Consider the following 22,332-nt stretch of genomic DNA (forward strand, 5'->3'; position numbering starts at 1 on the left):
TGGCTGCCACTGTGAAAGGCTTGGTGAGGGTGGGGGGAGTGGTGACTGCTAGTAGGAGTCCATTTCCCTCCTGAGCCGGATCCACACAGGATCAAGATGCAGGAACTTGGAGTCACTCGCTGGTCGTTGGTTGTAGCAAGAACTAGGCTCAGTCTTGTTCCTGGGACTCCTGTGCTTGGCAAGGGCAGGTTGGGGCAGAAAGGCTGTGCTGTGGGCAGGGGCGATCAGTGTGTGCAGCAGGCCCTGGCACAGAATTCCTCCTCACTTGCCCCACCACGGTCCCTGCCCAGGATTAGGTGCTGGCACGCTCAGGAACTGCTCCTGTCTCCCTTTGTTTCCCAGGTCTGGCTTCCTGGCTTCATATCTCCCCCCACCCCCACCCCCATCCTCCCCATCCAGTCATAAAAGGGCCTTGAATGTCCCTTGGTGTAGCAGGTTGAGCTATCGTTTGGGAAGCCAGCATCCCATGCGGAGTCCTAGCCCCTCCACTTCCAATCCGACTTCCTGCTAATGCGCCCGGGAGGGCAGTGGAGGATGGCCCAAGTGCTTGGGTCTCTGCCACTCACATGGAGTTCCTGGCTCCTGGCTTCAGCCTGGCCCAGCCCCAGAGGTTGTGGCCATTTAAGGAGTGAACCAGTAGATACAGTCTCTCTCTCTCTCTTTCTCTCCCTCCCTCCCTCCCTCCCTTCCCCTCTCTGTTGCTCTTTCGAATACATCAGCAAATCAAACTTTTTTTTTATAGTTTATGGAAAAATGTGCATTATAAAAAAGACTATGCTTGGATTTAAAAAAACTTTTTGCAACAAAAGAAACCACTCTCTTTTTTTCAAGATTTATTTTTGTATTTGAAAGTTAGAGTTACAGAGAGAGAGAGATCTTCCATCCACTGATTTACTCTGTAGATGACTGCAACAGCTGGGGCAGGGCCAGGCTGAAGCCAGGAGCCAGGAACATCATCCAGGTTTTCCACATGGATGGCAGGGGCTCAAGCATCTGTGCCCTCCCAGGCGCATTAGCAGGGGAGCTGCATTGGAAGCGGAGCAGCTGGGACACAAAGCCGTGCTCCTGTGGGACACTGGTCTCGCAGGTGGAGGCCTCACTCACCACACCACAACGCTGGCCCCATAAACCTCTCTTTAATTCCATTTCTCTACGACCTTTCTCGAGTGCTCTCATACATCAGAAGTCAGATCCTGCTTCCACCACGGATCAGCTCAGTGATCTCAGATGAGTCACTTCTCCCTGAGCCTCAGTCTTCCTGGCAGGTAAAATGGGAAGACAGCAGAACTCATGTCAAAGTTTTAGGAAAGGGAGAGCACCCAGTGTGGCTCTTGGCACAACAATAGGCACTCAGTAAACAGAAGTGTCGTTTCTCTCTTCAGGTTTTTTATGTCCTAGTTAGACCGGTGGTGGGTCCTTGCCCCTTGTTCGGCTCCTCTTTTTTCTTTTTTTTTTTTTTTTGCTTACATCCCAATGCAAGGTTGCAGTGGGAGCTGGGAGATCCTAGTCTGCCCTTTCCTGCCTATCCAGAATCATCTCACCCTTAAGGCGCTGTCTGTGGAGGCTTTTCCCCTGCCATTGTCCCCTACGGCTACCGAGATCGTTAGAAGATCGGGTACCTCGGTCTCCTATGAAGTGAGATCACAGACATGAGACAACATATAAATGGCAGAACACTTCGGGAATGTTGCTCACCTAATCCTCCCCAGGGATGACTTAATAGCTGCCTCGGCAGCCTCAAAGCCACCCCCAAACCCAGATATTTCTCCTAGCTCTGTGCCTTCGTTTGCATACCGGGCGGCGGTTTCTTGTCAAGGCCACGCCTGTCCCAGGTCTGGCGTTCCAGAGCCTGGGGGGGGGCGGGTAGGAGCTCACCATTTGGCCCAGGCGCCCGCAATGTGACGGCATAGCAGCAGGGGGAGACATTAGCACACGAGTAGGCGTGCTGCGGTCCGATTTAGGAGTGGGTCGGACCGGGAGGGTCTGAGCTATGGGATTGAGCCAAGTTATAAGCAAAGAGGCAAGGAGGGGCGGGGAGAAAGGGCCGGAGATGGGAGACAAAGACCCTGATGGCGGGGGCCGAGAGAGACTGGAGTCCTGCATCCGCGGGCTAGGATATCGGCCCTTTGCTTTTTCAAAAGCCTCCTACCTAGCGCCTTTTCCTTTTCGCCCTCCAGGTGTCTTCTTTGATCATGGTGCGCACTGATTCCCGTGCGCCTATCCCAGGGCCTTGCCCAGGTCTTCGGAAGGGAAAGAACTGTAAATTTGGGCTCCAGGGGCTCCATCAGCTCTCCCTCAAAGCTGAGGTTCCCTCAGCTTGAAGAACTGGCCTTTCCCTTCGGATCCTGTCCTTGAACCTCCCAAGTCGCCACCACCCACCGCAATCCACTTGTGTGCTCTGGACTCTGGCTCCAAGTGCAAGCGACAGTGCAAGGCATTTGGAGGGCAGGAGGAGGAAAACCCAGCCGCGAGCCCCGTGGTGACGGGACGGGGAGCAGACGGCCTGTCGTTGCCACAGAGGTGGGCATACAGCAGGAATTCGGGGCTCGTGTGTGTAAAAAGAAGAGTGGGAAGCACTGTTTTCCCGGTACTTGGGACAAGGCCTGGGAGGCTCAGGTCAGTAGACTGGGAGTGCCGAGTAGACGCGCAGGCAAGAGAGCAGGCCGGCAACTCTAGTGAAGCGCCAACTTCCCACGGGCTGAGCGCTCTGGGAACAAGACTGAGCGGTACCCAACCCTAACCGCACGAGCCGAGCCGCACACTCAGATTGGTGCCATCGGCAGCGCGGCATCCTTAAGAGCGCCCTCAAGCCCCGCCCCCTTCCTGCTCGAGGGGCGTGGCCTGGGGCAAGGACCCCGCCACGGAGCTTCCTATTGGCTAGAAGAAGCAGGGTTGGCCTTGCGTTCGCCTGAGCAGGGGAGTAGACAGCTCGGCGGCGGCGGAGGGAGTCTATGCGCGCTGGACAGCAGTGGGAGGTGTGTGAGGCTCGCACCGGCCGCAGACCCTCGGGCGCAACGGCCGGGGAGCAAGGACTGGGCGACCGGGCTGCTGGGCTACCCAGCCGACGCTTCAGAGGCGCAGACTGATGGGACTGGCTCACTCGGCAGCGTCTCGCCGCTCTTCTAAGTACACTGAGCGGGGGCCCGCGCTCAAGTAGAAGCTGTCGAGGGGCGCGCAGCCCGGAGTCCCAGTGTGGCCCGGAGGAACGGAGCCCGTGCCAGGGCGACCCGGTCGGGAGCCTGGGGACCGAGCTCGTGTTGTGGGGAGACCCCCCTTTCTTCCTTGGTGCACCGATCCCAGGACGATCGAGGCATCGCAGCGGCTACCGAGTCCTCGGCGGGGAGACGCTGTCGGAGAGAGGGCGCACAGTCCCGAACAGTCTTGGGGAGCCGAGTGGAGTCGGGCGGGATCACCCGGGGGCGCAGAGCCCCCGTCGCGCCTCGTGCGGCCGAGAGGCCAACAGAGCCAGCCCTCAGAGGCCGCAGCCCATGCCCGGGTTGGGGACGGCTGCCCAGTGAGTCCTCCTGGCCGGCGGGGAGGAGAAGAGCGACGCCGAAGCCGGCGGGAGGGGAGCACTTCAAGGCCGGCGGCTGCAGAGGATGGGCGCCTGAGCGGTGCGGAGCGCAGCGCGGCCCGGGAAGGCGAGGCGAGCGTTGCTAAGCAGGCGCCTGCGGAGTCCGAAGTGCAGCCTGCCCCCAGGAAGATGGCCCGGCCTGGGCAGCGTTGGCTCGGCAAGTGGCTTGTGGCGATGGTCGTATTGGCGCTGTGCCGGCTCGCCACGCCGCTGGCCAAGAACCTGGAGCCCGTGTCCTGGAGCTCCCTCAACCCTAAGTGAGTAACTTATCTGCTGTGGTCCCTAGGGGTGGGAGGCACTCCTTCGGGGTGAGGCCGCGCGCCTCCAAGTGCGTGTGGGGAGGTGTCGGGAGGAGGAGCGGCGCCCCCTTTTTATCTCCGGCTTTTTCCAAGTGTGTTTTCCTGCGGGCGGGCGGGGCAGGCTGCGGCGAGGTGGGCTGGGGGCTCTCGGCTGGGTTTTGACCCAACCTCGTCTCCCTCCCCCACCCCACCCCAGTCCTTACCTCCTCACGGCCCGGATCGAGTGGAGATGGTCGCAGCAGGCGGAGCTGCGTGAGCCTGGGCTCCGAGAACTGGGTGGGGGCGAGAACGAACGCAACCCTCTCCGGGGCCCCTGGGAATGTAGTGGTTTTTCGCCGAGAGCCATTCACAGAGCCGAGGCGGGGGCCGAGGCCGGAACACAGGTTCCGCGTTGGCTTAGGTGTGGGGGCAGCGCGGCGCGGGACCCGGCGCTCTGGGCGGCTTGGCAGTGCCTTCATCCCCGCTCGGGCTTCTCCCATTTTCATTTCTCTTTCTTCCCTGTTTGCCTCCTGGCTTTTCGCTCTACCGTCTCTTCTTGCTCCCCCCCCCTCCTCCCCACTCCCCTTTCTCCCTGCCGGGGCGGTAGAAAGGCGGGCGCCGCTCCCAGGCTCACAAAGGCGGCGGGTGGAGAGGGGCGGAGTGGAAGAGGGGTTGTGTGTGTGGGGGGGTGGGTTCGATCCAGCGCCGGTCGGGGGTCCAATGGAGCCGGCAGCAGAGAGTGGCGGCAGAGCGGGCGAGGGAGGTGGGTGGGGAAGAAGCGATTCCTGTCCAGGCAGGTCCCATTACCCTCCCCCCAACACACACACACTCACACTCACACACACACACACACACACACTGTCTCCAAGATTGGGGAGCTGTGCTTAGCTTTCCCCAAGGGTTTGGGGGGGCAGTTATATAAAGGAAATCCTTTCTTTTCTTCTCCTTCCACTTCATAACTCTACCCACTCCCCATTTGCCTGCACCCCCCTCCCCAACAACACACACACACACACACCTTTCAGGCGGTGACCCAGTGGTTTCTGGGCTGTTCATGGGGAGTTTCAGGGGCTGTTGCGGTGACCTCTGCACCTTTTTCTCTCTTGGCATCCACGACTAGGGTTGGAACTCAGGTTCAAAATCGCTCTTCTGCCCGGTTTTCTGGAGGTCCTGTTAGTGTGCAGACAGATCCACTTAGCAGGAAACTGGAGTTGGGGGGGGTCTTGACCTGCTCCATCCACGCTCCCTGATTCCTGGATCTTTGATCTCTTCCCGTCCACTCTTCCTGGGCTCTCCACTAACTTCCCAGGCTCCCGACCGACCACCTTAGTGTCTTGGGTCCCCAGGGGCAGTGTATTTCTCAGCCGTGGTGTAGGAGCAGGCAGTTTCTTTAGTTTGCTTCTCCTTGGATAAAGGTAGGGTCCTATTACTGATCGGGAGGATGGCTAAACGAGGGTCAGGGTGGAGCTCTGTGCTTCAGCACAACGAAAGGGAATGGGCAAGAATCCTGTCCTCACCCAGAAGGCAAACTGGGTGCAGCAGGGGCTCAGAATGGTCTGGGGACCCCAGGGAAGCCCAGGGGAAAGCAAGGTTGTGAAGTGTGCACTTCCTCCTGCTGTGACGGTGGCTGCTACCACGCTTTCTCTGGAGCCCAGAGAGCTACAATCCGCCTGGGGTAGCCCTTCACAGGGGCTCATGGGAGTGACCTAATTGCTCTCTCAGGTCTCTAAGCAGAGATAGCAGGCAGCTCCACAGCTGGAAGGGAGCACTCCTGCAGGGGTGAGGGGGAAAACTGAAGAGAAACAAGATCTGTTCTGAGACTCCCCCTTTTTGTATTTTGAGCCTGGAGTCCTCTGGACCCCTTTACGGGTTTGGGAGGTTGCATCCTTCTACCTCCACCCCTTTTCCCCATGGACCCCGAGTTGAAGGCGGGCGTCCTAGGTTGGGCTGGGGTGGGGGGTGGCTGAAGACTCAGCAGAACCGGTCCAAATGCCATTGTGCAATGGAGCAGATCCTCAGGATGGTTGGAGAGGGATCCTGGTGCACTCTCACCTCTTCCCCGCTTGCCACCCCCCCCCCCCCCAGTTTTTCTATCTCTGCTCAGGGGTCTGGAATGCAGCCGTCTGTGTGTGTTGGCGCGGGGTGGGGGGGGGTTGCGAGCAGGAGGGCAGGAGGGAGGCAGTGCCCTCAGCTCTCCTCGAGCTCTGGGTGGGTGGGGGGGCTGCTCTGCCACCGCGCCCAACCCTCGGGCCGCCACAGCCTTTCAAATAAACAGCTTCTCTGTGTGTCTCTCGCTCTCTGGGACCCGGTCCGTCCGTTCCCCCCGGCAGCCTTGGCGAGCAGTGTTCAGCTCCCCTTCTCCAGCTAGGCTCGCCCGCTCTCCGTCTCTCTCTCGCACTCCCTCTCACTCTTAGTCACTCTCTGCCTCTTTTTCTCAAGTCCTTTTGTTTCTCGCACATGCCCGAGCTCTCCCTCGCAGGCTCGTTTTCTCTCCTCCCTCCCCCTTCCCCTCCCTGGCTTTTGGTCTCTCTCCTCAGCCCTATTAGGAGCTGGCAAACCCCCCCCCCCAAAAAAAAATCTCCCAGTGCCTATAAACCCCACTTAATTGCTTCCTCCTTGGGAAAAAAAAAATCAAAATAAGGGAGTACTGGGGCTGGGGGCTCTGCTTCCAGGTTCTAGGGTGTGCACAGCCCAGCCCTGCCTGGGGAGAGGGAACTGGAAGGGCAGGCTCCAGACTCCCAGCCTCTTCCCCGCATGGGTGCCCGGGCCTTCCGAGGTGCTAGTCCCTGGGTGGCAGAAGCTTCTGCCCCCATGGTCTCTCCTGTCAGATTTGCCCCAGGAGCACAAAGATGGGGACCTGGGTTTGGTCCTGCCAGAGTTGAGTGGGAAGCAGTGTGTGTGTGTGTGTGTGTGTATGTGTGTATGTGATTGAAATGGTCCCAGGGCGGCCCCCGCCCCCAGCCTCTCCCTCCCCACCCTCCCCACCCCGGGGAGCTCCAGGGCAGCCGGCAGGCCTCACACTTGAGTCCTCCACCAGGTCCAGCTGCCACAGTTCAGTCTCTCAGTCCCGTGGTGACCCCTTCCTGCCCCCCACTCAGGTTCCCCCACCTCCAGGGAGTGGGAATGTGCCCGGGCTCACATTACAGACCTTCCCTACAAGGGGGCGGATGGGGGGGAGGAAAAGGGGGGAGAGGTTCCGCTTGGCATCCAGGACCCTTGACTCCAGCCTGGGTGGGGGCAGCTGCAGACCCCAACCCATGCTTGCCTGCTTACAGGCCCCTCACAGCTGTTCTAGCTCACAGTCTTGGGGAGGCCAGCTCCAGGGCCTCTTTGCTGGGTGGCGAGGGACCTGACCCTTCCACCCTGTGGCTGATTGGCCACAGGTGGGAGCCATGAGAGTGCTGGGAACCCAACAACTCCTCAAGTTCCCTGTTCCCTTGTATTTCCCATTCCCCCACCCCCACCCTGCCCCACCCAGGGCAGCCAGGCCAGGGCAAGAAGGGCCTGTGAGGCTGGGGTGGAGACTGAATGGAGGGTTCCCTTTCTTCCCTCAGGCTCCCTGGTGCCTCATCAGTGCAGGTGAATGGGGATGGGTGGGCCCTGGATACTCCTGTGTGTGTCACTGTTTTCTGTGCTTAGCGCTAGGAGGAGAGTGGGCCAGCCAGGAGGTTGCTGGTTGCCATGGAAACCCCAGGTTTGGGGGAGGTTCCACCCTGTGATGATTAGGGGAGCTGGCCTGGGTTGTTGGGGGACCAGGCTGGGGTGGGGTGGGGAGGGGATGCTTAGCAGCCACATGCTGGGTTGCTTGCCCTGTGGGCCACAGCAGCCCCGTCCTGGGTGTGGTAGCTCTTTTGGGTCAGGGTGCTAGCAGCCAAGAGTGTGAGCTCCTTCACCTTTTCACTTCTAAACGACACTGTGTTTGGCACGCACGCTGGGAGTCGGGCAGCACTTTCTACTTACAATGCACTGTCATGTATGAGCTCATCGGATGCTCCCAGCCGCCCTGGGACAGAGACATTGGCCCCATTTTCCGGACGAAGGCGGCATGTGCTCGGAAAAGGGAAGTGACTTCTCGAAGGCACAGCTGTGCTGTGTGCCATCTTTCCACACCAGCCTGCTTACTTGGAATTCGAGGAGAGGCGGGAATTCCAGCTGGGGCTGGGAAGAAGTGCCGGCCCCTTGCCCCCTGGTTCCCTGCTCACCTCACAGGTGTGCAGTGCATCTGTGCTTGTGACTCAGGCCCTGCCTGTGTGGGCTGAACGGTGCCCTGGCTTCCTCATTTCACCTTGCGAGGCCTCGCTCCAAGGACCAGCAGCCTGCCGGGTGAACTGAACTAGACAGCCAGCTTGTTGCCTGGTATTCTCTCCGCCCCGCCCTGAGCTCTGAACGAGTACCTTTGGTCCCTTCTGGGCCTGGACTCGCTCTTCCTCTTAGGAACTCCACAGAAAGCAAACAACGGGGAAGGGGGTGATAACCAGCCCCCCCCCCCCCCCCGCACAGTGGATGTTAGCTTTGGCCAGGTGGGGCAGAGGGGAGGGCATAGTTCAGTACAGGTTGGGAGGGTGACTTCCTCTGGGACTCTCATGGCTTCCGTGCCTCCGACAGAGCTGTGTGTGTGCCAGGACCCAGCTGCTGTTTCTGCCCACCCACGCCTGGGCGGGCACTGCTGGGACACGCCAGGCCTGCTCCTGCTGCCTCAGGGGCTGGGTGGAGCTGGGGGAGTGAAAGAGGAGCCTTTAATTTGGGGGCTCCCCACCCTAGCTGGGATGAGAGCAGACTTGAGTGCTGGCTTGGGGTCTGTCTTCCCTGGTTCTTGCCAGTGTTGAAGGTGTGGAGGCACAGGGGGCGGTGGGAGTCACCAAATCAAGGCTGTGGCTCTCAAGTCTTCTTCCGAACTCAGAGGTGCATGGTCTGGAACCCGGCCACTTTCTAGAGCCAAAGGGAAGGGAATGTAGACATGGTGGGATGCAGGCAGCTCCCAGGGCATGATGGGCCCGGCTTTAAGCTCTGCTCTCCTATGTAGAAGGCATGGATCTGGATGGCGAAGGGCTCATCTGGACAAAAGAACTTGTGATTTTTGTGTGGGGTAGGAGTGGCCAGTTGCATTCTGGCCAGTCCAGTGCTTTGGGTGCTACTGTCTCCAGACCCCTCTGACTTTTCATATCCCAGGATTCTTTTTAGCAGTCAGGGCCAGACTTCTAAGTGCCACAAAAAGACTGAGGGCTTTTGGCTAGGGTGGAGGGGGAAGACACAGGCCACAAGGCAGGAGCCGCAATAGCTCAGGCTGCCTCCCCCAAGTCCTTTTGCTCCTTGGGGTGGCTCCCTGGGGTCCCAAGGCTATCAGAGGCTAGGGAGGGAAGGCCTCAGGAGTTACCATGGAGACCTGCTTCAGGCGTCCTGCTGGGCCATGTCAATCCCCTTATTTTCCAGAAAAGGGCTTTGTGTGAGGGTGGCCCCAGGCAGGGAGGCTTGGCTAGATATTGGGTAGTGGGGGAGAGAAGTAGTAGTTTTTGAAAGGTAAGCATAAACAGTTTTACTTGAGGGGACCTGATCTCTTTCCTCTCCCCTTCGAGCCCTACTTCTAACCTGGGCAGTAAGCAAGGAGACCCATGGGGTCCCCCTTGTAAAGTATTCCCAATGATGTACCCAGCTTTGAGCTTCACTCACATTGGCTATGTGCGCACCCTTCGTGGTCCCTCACCCTTTCTTGAAAGGGCTCCCCCAGGCCAAGATGAAGTTTGTTTGGTGCTAGGGAAGATGCTCAGAAGGCCCCAGTAACAGAGGATCAAGGTCAGGGAAGGCTCCTCTCCTTTTTGCACTTTAGGGGAAGGTGAGTTTCCCTCTGCCAGCTGCTATGCAAATGAACTCATGAATATGTATGAAGCCTGGTCACTGAGGTTGAAGAGAAGCTAAGGGTGTTGGGGGCCATAGTCTTCTTACCCCTCCCCCACCACGTAGACATCTGCTTCCTTAATGTCTCTGGGTCCAAGGTAGAACCCCAAGTAGCTAGAAGCCCTGTTCCAATCCCTGGGGGATGATACACTCTGGACAGCCAAGGTTGCCTGGTGAGTAAGCCTGGGCCAAGTGATTGGAAGGGGGAGCTGGCCTATCCCCATGTCCATGCTCTCTGTGTAGCTGCATTTATGCCTCTTGTTGAGGTGCAACTACACAAGGATTCAAGCCGCTGTTCTAGATCTTCTGAGACCACCCCCCTTCCCCCGGGATTAACCAGCCTGGGTGGGTTTAGGCCCCTTGAGTTGTCTTTGAGAACTTCTCCTCAATGGCAACATCTGTGTGATCCTACAGTCCCTCAGCTGAGGGGCCTGGTCCCGAAGGTCCCCCTGGGCTCCACGATGTTAGAAGCTGTCTAATTTTGTCAGCTGGACAGAACACTTGGAAAGGGAGAAACACCTTGGTGATCAGAGACCTTGGTGAAACGTATTGGCTTTGTGCGGTGCACATGGGGGGGGGGCGTGGACAGGGGGAGCATTCCCTCCAACATGTTTCTGTGGCCTTGTAGATCTGTAAAGTGCCAACCAGGGAAGGCCAGTGTGTTCTGGATTTCACCCTCCCACATCAGCTTGGTGGAATCTCTTTGGATGTGAACGGAGGGCTGCTTGTCTTCCCCTACTTGGTCAATGCCCTGCTTGCCTGCCAGGGGCATCTCTTCCCAGATGATTATAGTGGTGACAGACCCTCTAGCAGGAAGGATAGCAGGGAGCTAGAGGCCATGCTTAAGAAAACGCCGCCACACTCTGTTCTTCCTGCTAGAGGGTCTGTCGCCAATGGCACGAAACCCATTCCCCTTGTCGTGAGCCTTGAGGCCGTTCAGTCTGGTCTCCCCCTGCCCCGGTCTTCTCCATGCCTTCTTCTGCTCCTGTCTGTGTATTCCTGGCCACTGCCATCCTTTCGTGCTGTGTGTTCACTTCTGGTCCCTCACCCAGCACCCACTTTCACCCTGCCATTTGTACGGGTACGGGGCCATCTCCTTCCTCGCCTTCCCTCTAGCCCTGGCTGTTTCAACACCTGCCCCTATACCTGACCTACAGAGAGCCTGGAGCTGTCTATCGCTGGAGAGTGGGCCCTTTTCTTTCCTGGCGCAAACCAGCCAGTGAAATCCGTGACGGTGGGGCACTCCTTCTTCCCTCATTATTTCTCCTCCCAGAAAACAGACCCCTGCCATGGCTTTTAAGGAGGAGTCGAACGTCTTGAGCCCCTGCTGGATAGAAGGGACTCTCCACGTGCTGCCCCATTTCCCCTCTGACCATTGCCCGTTTATTCCTAATGCAGAAACTGGAGCTCAGTGAGCCCAGGCAGCCCATCTGAGGCGAAAGAGCTAGTATGGACCAAGCTCTAGAATCTTCTTTCAAAGTCTGTGTTCCTTCTCTGAAAGTGCCACTGCCTTGCTCTCGGCTCCAACCAGCCCAGATCAGAAATGGCTGACAGAGCATAGCTTAGACTTTGAGCTTAGGCAGGGGTAGAGGCATGCGAATAGGTGGCCCGGGGCAGCCGACCTCCGCTGCCGTCCCCCCAGCATGCGGCTTGCTGGACTCGGACATAAGCCTGGCTCCAAAGGCATCTGTCCAGTTCTTCCTTAGGATCTGGAGTAGGGGCCGTGTGGTGGTGAGGGGTTAGAATACAAGGAGCCTTCTGAAAAGGTTGTGGAAAATGTGCATGATGAAAAGTGTGCAAGGATTTCAGAAAACAAAAATTGCACCAAAAAGAACTCATCTTTTACTTGCACTTTTCATTATCCTCTTGCACAGCTGGGGGTTTCTGGGGCCCTGTCTTGTATGCTGTTGTCCCTGCTGGAGCCCCTTCCCCCTCCCTCTGTGTCCTCAGGAGTGAGACTGGTCAAGTTGGGAAATTCCTCCTCTTGCAATATAGGGGTGGGGTGGGTCATCAGTAGGACCCCTGGCCGGAGACCATAGCCATCATCCCTTGGCTCCAGGCCACGCCTGTTCCTGTCTCCCCATCGTGCCCAAGATTAGCAAGGACGAAGGAGAAGGCACAGGTCCCGGACAGGTAGAGCTCCCCTAGCCTTTGGCTGGGAGCTGCGGGGGTGGTGGCTAAGGCATGTGTGGGCTTGCTCTGTATCCGTGTGTGTGCGTGCATGTGTGTGTGTAGGGGAGGGGGTAGCAGCAGCCATGAAGGAATCTTGAATGCGTTTGGGGGGAGGGCGGGGGTACAGGACTGCCACCTCCAGGCAGCCTGGGCCTGACACCTTGGTACCCAGCCCATTGGCCACGTCAACCCCCTGCGGAAATGCCACATTAGGACAAAGGGCTCCCCCAGCCAGAGTGCCCCACCCTGCCAGGCAGTCAAAGGCTGGAAGCCTTGCCCATGGGCCACCCCTTCCACACCCTGCTGGCAGTGTGGTTGTCTTTCCCCACCCCTAGCCTGAGCATGGTAGAAAGGCACAAGGTCTCTTCTCAAGGTCTCCATGGGGATGGCCTGTCCTCACCCCCCTCCACCCACCTTCCCCCCACCCCACCCCTTGCCCCGGGTACAGAGGCTAAATATCTCCTCCCTCCTGGCCAGGTTCCTGAGCGGGAAGGGCTTGGTGATCTACCCGAAGATTGGCGACAAGCTGGACATCATCTGTCCCCGAGCAGAAGCAGGGCGGCCCTATGAGTACTATAAGCTATACCTGGTACGGCCTGAGCAGGCAGCCGCCTGTAGCACCGTGCTGGACCCCAACGTTCTGGTCACGTGCAACCGGCCAGAGCAGGAAATCCGCTTCACCATCAAGTTCCAGGAGTTCAGCCCCAACTACATGGGCCTGGAGTTCAAGAAGCACCACGATTACTACATTACCTGTGAGTCCTTGCCCTGCCCTGGGGCTCTCTCCCTAGGCTGAGTTGTCTCCTACCCTAAAGTGGAAGGAACTTGTAGGTTTCACGGTGATGCCGCCCACAGTTAAGGCCCACCTGATTTGATCCCCCTTGGGAGACTGGCACAGTCTCTTCCTAGCCAGGCCTGGAAATTCTGGCCCCGTCATTCAGCGAGCAGCGGGCTGCCAGCTCGCCTTGTTGGCTCCAGGGGTTGGGTGGGAGCAGCCTCTGATCCATGTGGCTGCTTCTCTGCTTTGCTTTGCCTGCTCAAGATCTAGTCTTGGCAGTGGCTGGGTTGGCAGAGCCCTGGAGGCTCGGCCAGCTGTTAAGCTTTTCTTTAGGGAAAACTGAGGCCCACGAAGAGGTGAAAAGGCTTCTTGCCCTGGATCCAGGAGTCAGGGCTAGCATTGGGCCTGCAGCCCAGTTCTCCTGACCCCAAATCTACAATTCCTTCTAGTCTGTGTAGAATGCTCCCACACTGTACCAGGTCAAATTTCTTTGCCTCTGACTACTGTCTCCCAGTAAGCTGGCATACCTTAGGGGTTGCCCCTGAGACAAGAGGTGCCAGGGCTCGGTCATGAGAGACGAGCAATGTCCCTGGGGTCGGGGCTTGGGCTGGGCCATCTGGGTTACTCTCACCAGTGGGGAGGAGGGAAGAAGAAAGGTCCCAGCGAGGTGAGGGGCTGCGTTCCACACCTGACTCCCAATTCCATCCCTCTTGGTGGCACTGGGGTTTGTGGGTAATGCCAGCAGACATTTCTCTCTTCCTGACCCTCCCCCTGACTTCTCTGGTCTCTTCCTGCAGCAACATCCAATGGCAGCCTCGAGGGGCTGGAGAACCGCGAGGGAGGTGTGTGCCGTACCCGCACCATGAAGATCGTCATGAAGGTTGGGCAAGGTGAGTGCCTGGTTCAAGGGCCCTGGATGTCGGCCTTGGGAACTGATGTTCCTGAGCGAGTGTGGGTGTTGGGAGCATAGGACAGGGCGAGAGGGTTCAAGTGCATGGAGGTTCGGCATCCAGGCCGTTCTCAGCCTTGTGTTGATGATCGTAGACACCTATGCTGGCAAGGGTCTCCCTGCCTCTCACCCATGCTGTCTCTGGCCCTCAGATCCCAATGCTGTGACACCTGAGCAGCTGACCACCAGCCGGCCCAGCAAGGAGGCAGACAACACTGTCAAGACAGCCACCCATGCTCCTGGTCGGGGCCGCCTGGGTGACTCTGACGGCAAACACGGTGAGTGCCAACGACGTGTTTCCCAGAGGGCAGGGGCCGCTGCGCCGTCATCCTCTTGGGCCTCACATCTGAAGTTCAGCCCCAAGTTGGGCCCCCGCCTGAGATTGGCCATTTGGCCCTGGCTCGTCGGGACAGCACCGGGGCCCCGATGGCCTCTTTCCCTGTCCTAAGTGGCATTGTCTGGCATTGGTGTTGGCTGGCTCATCGTCTGTCCCCTGGCTCACCGTCCCTTCCCTCCTTTCCCTTCAGAGACTGTGAACCAGGAAGAGAAGAGCGGCCCGGGAGCAAGTGGGGGCGGCGGCGGCGGCGGCAGCGACCCCGACAGCTTCTTCAACTCCAAGGTGGCACTGTTCGCAGCCGTCGGAGCGGGCTGCGTCATCTTCCTGCTCATCATCATCTTCCTGACGGTTCTGCTACTGAAGCTACGCAAGCGGCACCGCAAGCACACGCAGCAGCGGGCGGCTGCGCTCTCGCTCAGCACCCTGGCCAGCCCCAAGGGGGGCAGCGGCACGGCGGGCACGGAACCCAGCGACATCATCATCCCCTTACGGACTACAGAGAACAACTACTGTCCCCACTATGAGAAGGTGAGTGGGGACTACGGGCACCCCGTCTACATCGTCCAGGAGATGCCTCCGCAGAGTCCGGCGAACATCTACTACAAGGTCTGAGACGGCCCTTGCGGCCTTGGAGCCCGGAGGGACAGTCGGCCTGGACGGGACCTCTCCCTTCTCTCCCGCGGCCCCTCCCCTTGCCAGCTGTGCCCACGTTTGTATTTAGTTTTGTAGTTTCTTGGCTTTTGTAATCTCCCACTCCCTTTTTTTCCCCCTGCCCCCTGGGCTTCGGAGGGGGGTGCTTGTGCCCCCAATCCCCATGCTCTCGTGCCTTCCCCCTCTGGCCAGGCCTCTGGGCTCTGTGGGGGCGCCCCTTCTTGGAGGCAGGGACGGACGCTGACGGACAGCAGGCAGGGAGGCGGCCCCCTGGTCCTGCCCCTCCCTCGCTCCCTTCCCCCCCCTCCCCAGGACTGCTCGTCCACTATCATCACTGTTTTTAATGCTTTTGTGTTCATTTTTTTTTAGCTGTCAACTCATTTTCATCTGTTTTTTTTATTTTTTATGAAGAAAAATGGAAAAATGGAAAAGGCAGCCCCTCCCCAGGCTTTCTGAGCCTGGCCTGACCCAGTATAAGAAGGCCTGGGGCAGGAGCTAGCCAGCCAGGAAGCATAGGATGGCATTTCTTTTATAGACTTCTTGGTCTTTCAGTGTTGGGGGTGGAGGGCAGGCCGGGGCTGTTGATGCCCGTGAAGGAAGAGGAGCGTGCCATTGGGCAAGGTGTCCCATCCTCCCCTCCTGAACCTCCTTCTACAAAGCTGATCCTGGCAATAGGGTACTGGCTGCCACCCTTCCACCTAAAAAAAAAAAAAGAGATCCCTTCCTTGTGAGATTCTTGGGCATCTCCTGCCTCCCTCACTCTCACGGTAATTAATGTCTTAATTGGCTGTTGCCCGGGGAACAGGAGAGCTGCTACAGGCAGATGACCTCATGGGGGGTGGAGGGAGGTGAGGTGCCCAGGTGGCTATTTGCCCTGCAGAGCTAGGAGTTTCCCCCCACCCCACCCCCACCCCCCGCCCTGTTCTCTCCATACCTTGGCATCGTTTGGTCTGGTGGGGAAACAGAGGCCCAGGGTGGAGACGTAAGCGGGTATAAGGCCAGGTGGCCTGCTCCTTTTCTGGGCTTCAGCACAGGTGGATGCTCCCCCACCCCACTCGGCCCCCGCTGGCTGGCCCCCTAGTCTCGCATTGGGGCCTGGAAAGAGGCAGAGGCTGCCTGGGATTGGGTCAGCCCGCCGTGCACTTTGACCCCGGCTCCTTGCCAGCAGGGCTGCTAACAGACTGCCACTTGAAAGCGCCTTGCGGGCACTCCCAGAGCGGCCACGGAAGGAGCTGGGCCTTATGCCATCCACCTCCACACTGCCTCCTGGCTGGGTGCCCACCCCGGTGCCAGGTGGGAGAGGGAGCAGAACAGCCAGCCCCTTCCAGGTGGCAGCTGGAAGGGTTGTTTTTTGTTTTTTTTTGTTTTTGTTTTTTTGTTTTTGTTTTTGTTTCTGTTGCCATTTGTGTAAATACTAGTCTTTTTGGAAAAAAAATAATGTAAAGATGTTTTGTATAAACTCTGAATTATTTTCTTGTTGCTTTTTTCTTAGAAAAAAAATGAGAACTAAAAAAAAAATTAACCACATGGAGAAAATGAGTGTAAAATGGTGTCGTGATGTCGGGGAACGAACACGAGAGTATGTGCATGTGTGCGAGCGTATGTGTGCGCATGCCCGAACGTGCACGCCTGTGAGATTTCCCACAGCCAAACCACCGGTGATGGCGGCTGCAATGAGAGGAGGGTAGTGGGGGCCGTCCCTCCTGCTCCCCGTCCCCCTCCCCCTCCCCCCAGCCTTCTCTGCTCTCTCCTTTGGCTGTCACAGAGCCTGGGACTGTGTTCCCCCTCCTCCCCAGGCCATTCTGCTACCTCTGAGGCATAGGCTGCGGGCATCTGCCCAATCTGGCATCGGGCTCAGCTAGAGAGGATTGATGGGGGAAGGGGTGTTTCCATGGGGACCTGGGTGTGTCTGCAGAGTACCGCCACCACCTGCCTGGAGGTGGCTAGAAAGAAGTTCCCAAGAGCTGAGCCACAGCTGTGGCCCACTGGGTACTGACTGTGGTGGCAGCAGCTGGCCCAGCTCACCTCTCAGCCAAAAGAATCCTCCTTTTTCTCCTGTCTTCAGAGCTGGCCCACATCAGAGCCACCACCACCACCAGGGCATACTCTGGGGGCTTCTAGTTGGCCATCGCAGCCCGGAGCACCTGGTATCCCCCGCACAGGCTGATGAGTAACTTGCTCAGGTCAGGGAGTGTGGCGAGGGCCCCCCAAGAGGGTTTGGCCTTCATCCCACAGCAGAAATGCAGGTTGGCAGTGCCTGGGGCCATCCTGCTCCAGCCTGGAGTGGCCTGTGAATCTTGTGGGGGGACTCCCTGTGGAGATGGCTAAGACAGATGTCAGAGGAGGAGGACAAGTGAGAACCCAGCAGCTAAAAATGGGTGAGAAGGCAATAGAAGAAAGGAGGAGGAGGAGGAGGAAGGAAGGGGAGGGTGAGCTAGTGAGCCAGAGAAGGAAGCCCCAGTTAACCAGCCAAGGAGCACTCAAGGCTCTTGGAGGGGAATGGGGAACCCATGGAGAAGGAAGCGAGAGGAGAGCCACAGGACCTGTGGCGAGGCGGGCTGGGAGGTTGGGCTGGCCTGGGGTGCTCCCGGAGCCAGCTGGGGCAGAGGCTGTTTATTTGGTTTTTCATTAACCAAAGGAAGTGCCTGGATCAGATGGAGCCTTGGCTGCTTGACTGCCTGCCTGGAGTGCCTGCCCCCCTCCCACCATGCCCCGCCCAGACTGGGGGTCTCTAACCAGGGCTGGTTCAGGCTAGGTTGGTGTCTCTCACTGGCTGTAGAGCCTGAGCCCTCCCCACCCTTCTCCAATGGAGTGGCCTCTTGGTGGGCCCTGCCTAGCCCAGACTACCTGCAGGTGGGTGCTAGAGTTCCTGGGGAGTCCGCTGTGGGAATGTAAAGTAAAACCAGAGGGAGAGGGCCAAGGAAGAGATGGGGCAGCCCAGGTTCATGCTGGCTGTTTCTGCTTGCCCTGGCACGGGTGCCATGGCGGGGGCTGCCTGGAGCTCTTTGTAGTGCACTGTCTGTCCTCACCCAGCCAGCGCCTGCCACTGCTTTCAAACACCCTGACAGGTTGGAGCTCACTGGGTCTCATCAACTGCCCTGTGAGGATGGTAGGTGGGGAATGATTTGCTTCCTGTTTGAAATGAGGAAGCAGAGACCCTGCAGAGGGCTGTATGTTGCCCAAGAACACACATCAGGTACATGGCAGCGTCAGGATGCACACCCAGGCCTTCCATCATCCCAGGAGCAGATGTGAGAAGTTCCTTGAGAGCGAGGGGTGTGACTCCCCTTCCCCCCACCCCCTCCCCCAATCCCCGTGCTTGCCTCTGTCTCAGGTGAGAGTGAGCCAGCCTGCTTCTTCCTTGGGGGTCTTGAAGAACAGGAGCCCCTCCTCACCTCCCCACCCCCACTCCCTTCCCTTCTGTCTGGGGCAGGGAGGGACTGAGCTAGCTGGAGGCAGGAGGTGTGAGCCTGCAGTGGTAGGACCTGCCCCACCCTTCACTCTCCTTCCTGTCCCAGCTGTGAGTCAGGGATAGAGGATGCTTCCCAGGTGGGGCTACTTGGCTTCCTCACAGGCTGAGCCCAGTTCCCCAGTGAAGACAAACTAGGCAAGTGCTAACCAGGCCTCAGTTTCCCTAAAGAGACAGGCCTTGCAGAGCCGGAAGACCCAGGCTCTACTGATTTTATTGCACTGGTCAGTTTTAAATTTCCAAGAGGCACCGCTAGGGATGTGAAGGGCCTAGCACCCTGTAGGCGCAGGTGTGAAACCAAGGTGCAAGGACTCAAGGGGAGACCCAGGCCCAACTGGAGACGTCCTGGGTTGGGTCCTGCTGAGCAAGCGGCCCTCTGGCCACCTGGCATCTATCACTCGGAAACCCGGCCTGCCTGCCTGCCTGCCTGCCTTGGCCTCCTGTCCTGCCTGGGAGCGTCACAGCCCCACTGTCACCCCAGCTGAGTCAGCCCCAGGCTGCCTGGGGACCCTCCTTGCCCATCTGTTGCAGCCTCCTGTACAGCTGGCTGTGGGATCTGGTGTGGGAGGGGGAGGGGTGCTAGGGCCCCAGCTGGTGCCTCGTAGGTTGGCCCCCCAGCTTTGGGGAGTCTGCTGAGGCCAAGATCAACCCCCGACCCAGGACAGGGGCCACAGAGCTCAAAAGGAAAGCAATGCAAGGGCCGGCGGGAGGCAGTAATTCTAAGTTCTGTTTCCAACAGTTAATTATCAATTATCCAGCTGGTAAAGAGAAAGGGCAGGAGGCAAGCCGGAGTGGGGGGTGGGGAGATGGGGAACTTGTGAAGGGATATGGGGAGGTGGGAGGAGCTGGCCGTGGGGCCTTTTCATCCAGGGGGCCTGCGGCTGCCTTACCATGACAGCCTTTAGGACTGGACCAGGCAGGGCCTTAATTTCCTTGTCTGGGTAATGAGGGGACAGTGCTAGTTTTACTCACTTGAGAACTATTTGCTGAGCACCTACTCTATGCTGTCAGTGGTCTGGGCACGGCAGTCCAGTGATGAACAGGATAGACAAGGTCCCTGCTCCCAGAGACCTCATGTTCTAGAAAGGTCTGGAAGTACTTGGGTTATCTCCTGACACTGCTTGTGTGATCACAGGGTGGTGGGAATGTGAGAGGCAGAATGGAGGACATGCAGATTTTAAAACTTGGGCTCTAACATTAGTCTTTCGATTTTTTTTTTTTTTGCCCCCCATAAATATTGACTGCCTGGCATGTGCTAAGTGCTAATCAGCGGTAGTCATTGTTTCTCCCATGAGGTAGAGGGTGGATAGCTTGGCTCTAGAGCTGGCCTTCCTGGGGACTCTTCCTGTTTTTTGAAAGTGGACCCCAAGACCTAGTTGTTCCCATCATTCCCAGCCGCCAGCCCAGGGACCTGGGCAAAATGGACTCATGATAAACTCCTTGGCCCTTGCCTGTCCCTGTGGTCCCATGGCTGATGTCTCCCAGTCTCCCTGCAGGCGGTGTGTGGGGCTGGCTTCAGTGAGGATTCTGCCCCCTCTTTCTCTGGCCAGACCCCTAGGGGGTGCTCCATGTGGCCCCTCCAGCTCCTGGGGACCAGGAGAAGCCAAGGGAGAGCCCACGAGCCACCCTTGCCCCAGAGTCTTCATAGTCCTTGGCTTCCACTGGACACGGCTCTTGCTCTCAGGGACACCGGCTGGCTGGCAGCCGGGCTGGCTGCCCCCAGGCCTAGGAACCAGGTTTGTTGCTTCACAGGCTGGAGCTCTTAATGCTTCTTGCCCACTGGCTTGGGGGAAGGGGAGGGCGGGGACAGAGAATGTGTGTGTGTGTGTGTGTGTGTATGTGTGTGTTGTATAAATGAACCAAACAAACCTACATATACCCAATATTTATATTGACAAATGGTATAAGTTTACACAAGACAACTTACCAGACAGATGCATTGTGATCCCAAGAATACGGTACTGGGAGGCTTAGATCTGGTTTGGAGGAGATTTTGCCAATGCACTAGCCGTCCACCCACCCCACCCCCTCCCTGGAGGGCCCCTCTCCCGTAGCAGGGAGTGGGGGGAGGTGGCATCCCTAGGGACCAGACCTCTGGTTGGTGGCCCAGATCCTGGATTGGGCATGTCGAGGGTGAGCGGAGCCCTAAAGAGGCAGTCCATCTCCCGTGCACACCTCAGGGCACCCCCACCCCCACCGCAAGGCTGCCTGGGCCTTTCTGGTGCAGCCTGACACTTCGCTGTCCTTGCCCTGTCTTCAGTAGCCCTGCACACCCTAATAGCCATGGCAGTAACATGCTTTCACATGCAAATTGCTATGGAATTCTCAGCCCCTGCTGGTGCCCCAGCCCCCAAGGCCTCCCCCTGGGCAGATTCAGAAAAGAGAATGGAATCTTTCAAGCCTTTAGGGCGTTTAGAGACCTTCCAGTCCAGCCCCCTCTTTGGATGGTTGGGAAAACTGAGGCCCATAGAGGGGCAGCAGGCACTGCCCACAGTCACGGGGAGAGTTCACCAGGACTGGCCCTCGCCCAGGTCTTCTGACTTCCAGCCCCTTGCCTCTTCACCCCCCACCCCAGCCCCCTCCCACCCCGGTCCTGTGCCTGTCCTCCCCCTGCGCCTCCCCGGAGCTGGTTGCTTACTATGGACTCCCAGGATCCCTCCCTCTGGCACAGATGCTCATCCCAGGCACCCCTCCGTGGGGCCTGGGAGTGTGAAATCCAGAGAAGAAAAGGCCCGAAGTGTCCATGACTTAAGGCCACCGCTCAGGCAAGGGAGCCATTCTCTGAAACAGTCAACCGGCAAGATGGGCTCTCTTCTCCCTCTCCCCCCTCCTCCCCGACCCAGCCACTCCCCCATCGCCCCCCAGCAGGCCTGCCAAGCACTGCCAAGCCGCCTCCTGGGCCCTAGCCCCACCAGATCTGCTCAGGTTGGGCAGCATTACTCCACTGGAGTGGCCACCAGCCAAGCCTGGGCCCTGGGCGGGCGGCGCTGGGAAGCCTGGGCCCAGTAAGGGATGGAAAAATCTCCCATCCCCTGCAGCTGAAGCAAGATGGGAGTTTTCTGACATGAACTTTGCAAGGAAATGAAAGGAAATGAAAATAAACACCAAAGGGGGGAAAAGAGACGAGTTTACGGAGCACAGGTGTCTGTCTGCTCCCAGCTCCGCTGAGGTCTTGCCACAGATAGGCACAGGCAAGAAGTGGCCAGCTCACCCTTGAGTCTGCCTGCAGTTCTGCCTCGGAAAAAGCACCATTTCTGACCACCCCCCATGCTGCCAAGCACGCCGGTGCAAGTCTCTCCTACCTGGATGATGACAACGGCGTCCTAACCCGTGTCCCTGCTCGCATCGGGGCCGCTTCTTCTCCCCTCCCAGCAGCCTTCCAAAGCTCAAGCTCAGTCATGTCCACCCTCTGCTCAAGTTTCTCGATTGTTCCTCACCCCCTAGTGGCTTCCAGGTCTGGTCCCTTTAACCTATCACCTTCACCCCCCACCCCCAGCTGTGCACAACTTGCACCCTAACACCATCAACCTGACTCATGGGTGCTTGACCAGGACAGGTGTCCTGAAGCCTCTGTGCCTTTCTTTATGTACTGCCATCAGACGGAAAGCCTGGCCCCTGGCCAAGGACCCTCCTGGCCCTGGCCCCCAAATGCTTATGGAGCCTTCATGGATATTTATTTATTTTGGAAAAAGATTTATCTATTTATCTAAAAGGCAAAGCGAGAGGAGAGGAGAGAGAGAGAATCTTCCATCTGCTGGTTCGCTGCCCAGATGACTGCAACAGCTAGGGCTGGGCCAGGCTGAAGCCAGCAGCCAGGAACTCCGTGTGGGCAGCAGGGGTGCAAGTACTTGAACCATCTCTGCTGCTGTCCCAGGATGCATTAGCAAGGAGCTGCATCAGAAGCAGAGTAGCCAGGACCTGAACCAGCCTTCCTCTATGAGATGCCAGCGTCAAAAGCCACGGCTTAACCCACTGTACTACATGTTTTTAAAGTCCCCTTCTCTGCCCGACCCCAGCCAAGTCGGCGCTCTCTTTCTCAGCTCACCTGGCACTTCTCCTGCTCTTCGTGCTTGTGCCTGCTTTCCCCCTGGCCTTGATTACAGGCTTCTGGTGGGTAGGGCCTGGGTCTCACCTAGAGGAATGCCCAGCCTGGAGCTTAGCCCAAACGCAATGTCAATAAAGCTTTGAAATGTTACTCAAAGTGAATGGGCTGGACTAGGACTGGGCTGGGC

The 22,332-nt window shown here is 58.2% G+C and overlaps 1 protein-coding gene across 1 annotated transcript; it reads left to right on the forward strand.

The window, feature by feature from the left end:
* The first annotated feature begins 2,888 nt into the window (after window positions 1–2,888).
* Window positions 2,889–16,167, forward strand: EFNB1 (ephrin B1). The gene is made up of 5 exons (XM_002720061.6): window positions 2,889–3,831; window positions 12,394–12,671; window positions 13,492–13,584; window positions 13,796–13,921; window positions 14,171–16,167. The coding sequence occupies exons 1-5, from the start codon at window positions 3,704–3,706 to the stop codon at window positions 14,590–14,592; spliced, it is 1,047 nt and encodes a 348-aa protein (XP_002720107.1). The 5' UTR covers window positions 2,889–3,703; the 3' UTR covers window positions 14,593–16,167.
* Window positions 16,168–22,332: the final 6,165 nt, after the last annotated feature.

The sequence above is a fragment of the Oryctolagus cuniculus genome, chromosome X (assembly GCF_051225735.1).
Source record: "Oryctolagus cuniculus isolate XC-2025 breed Fujian yellow rabbit chromosome X, ASM5122573v1, whole genome shotgun sequence".
Taxonomy (NCBI): domain Eukaryota; kingdom Metazoa; phylum Chordata; class Mammalia; order Lagomorpha; family Leporidae; genus Oryctolagus; species Oryctolagus cuniculus.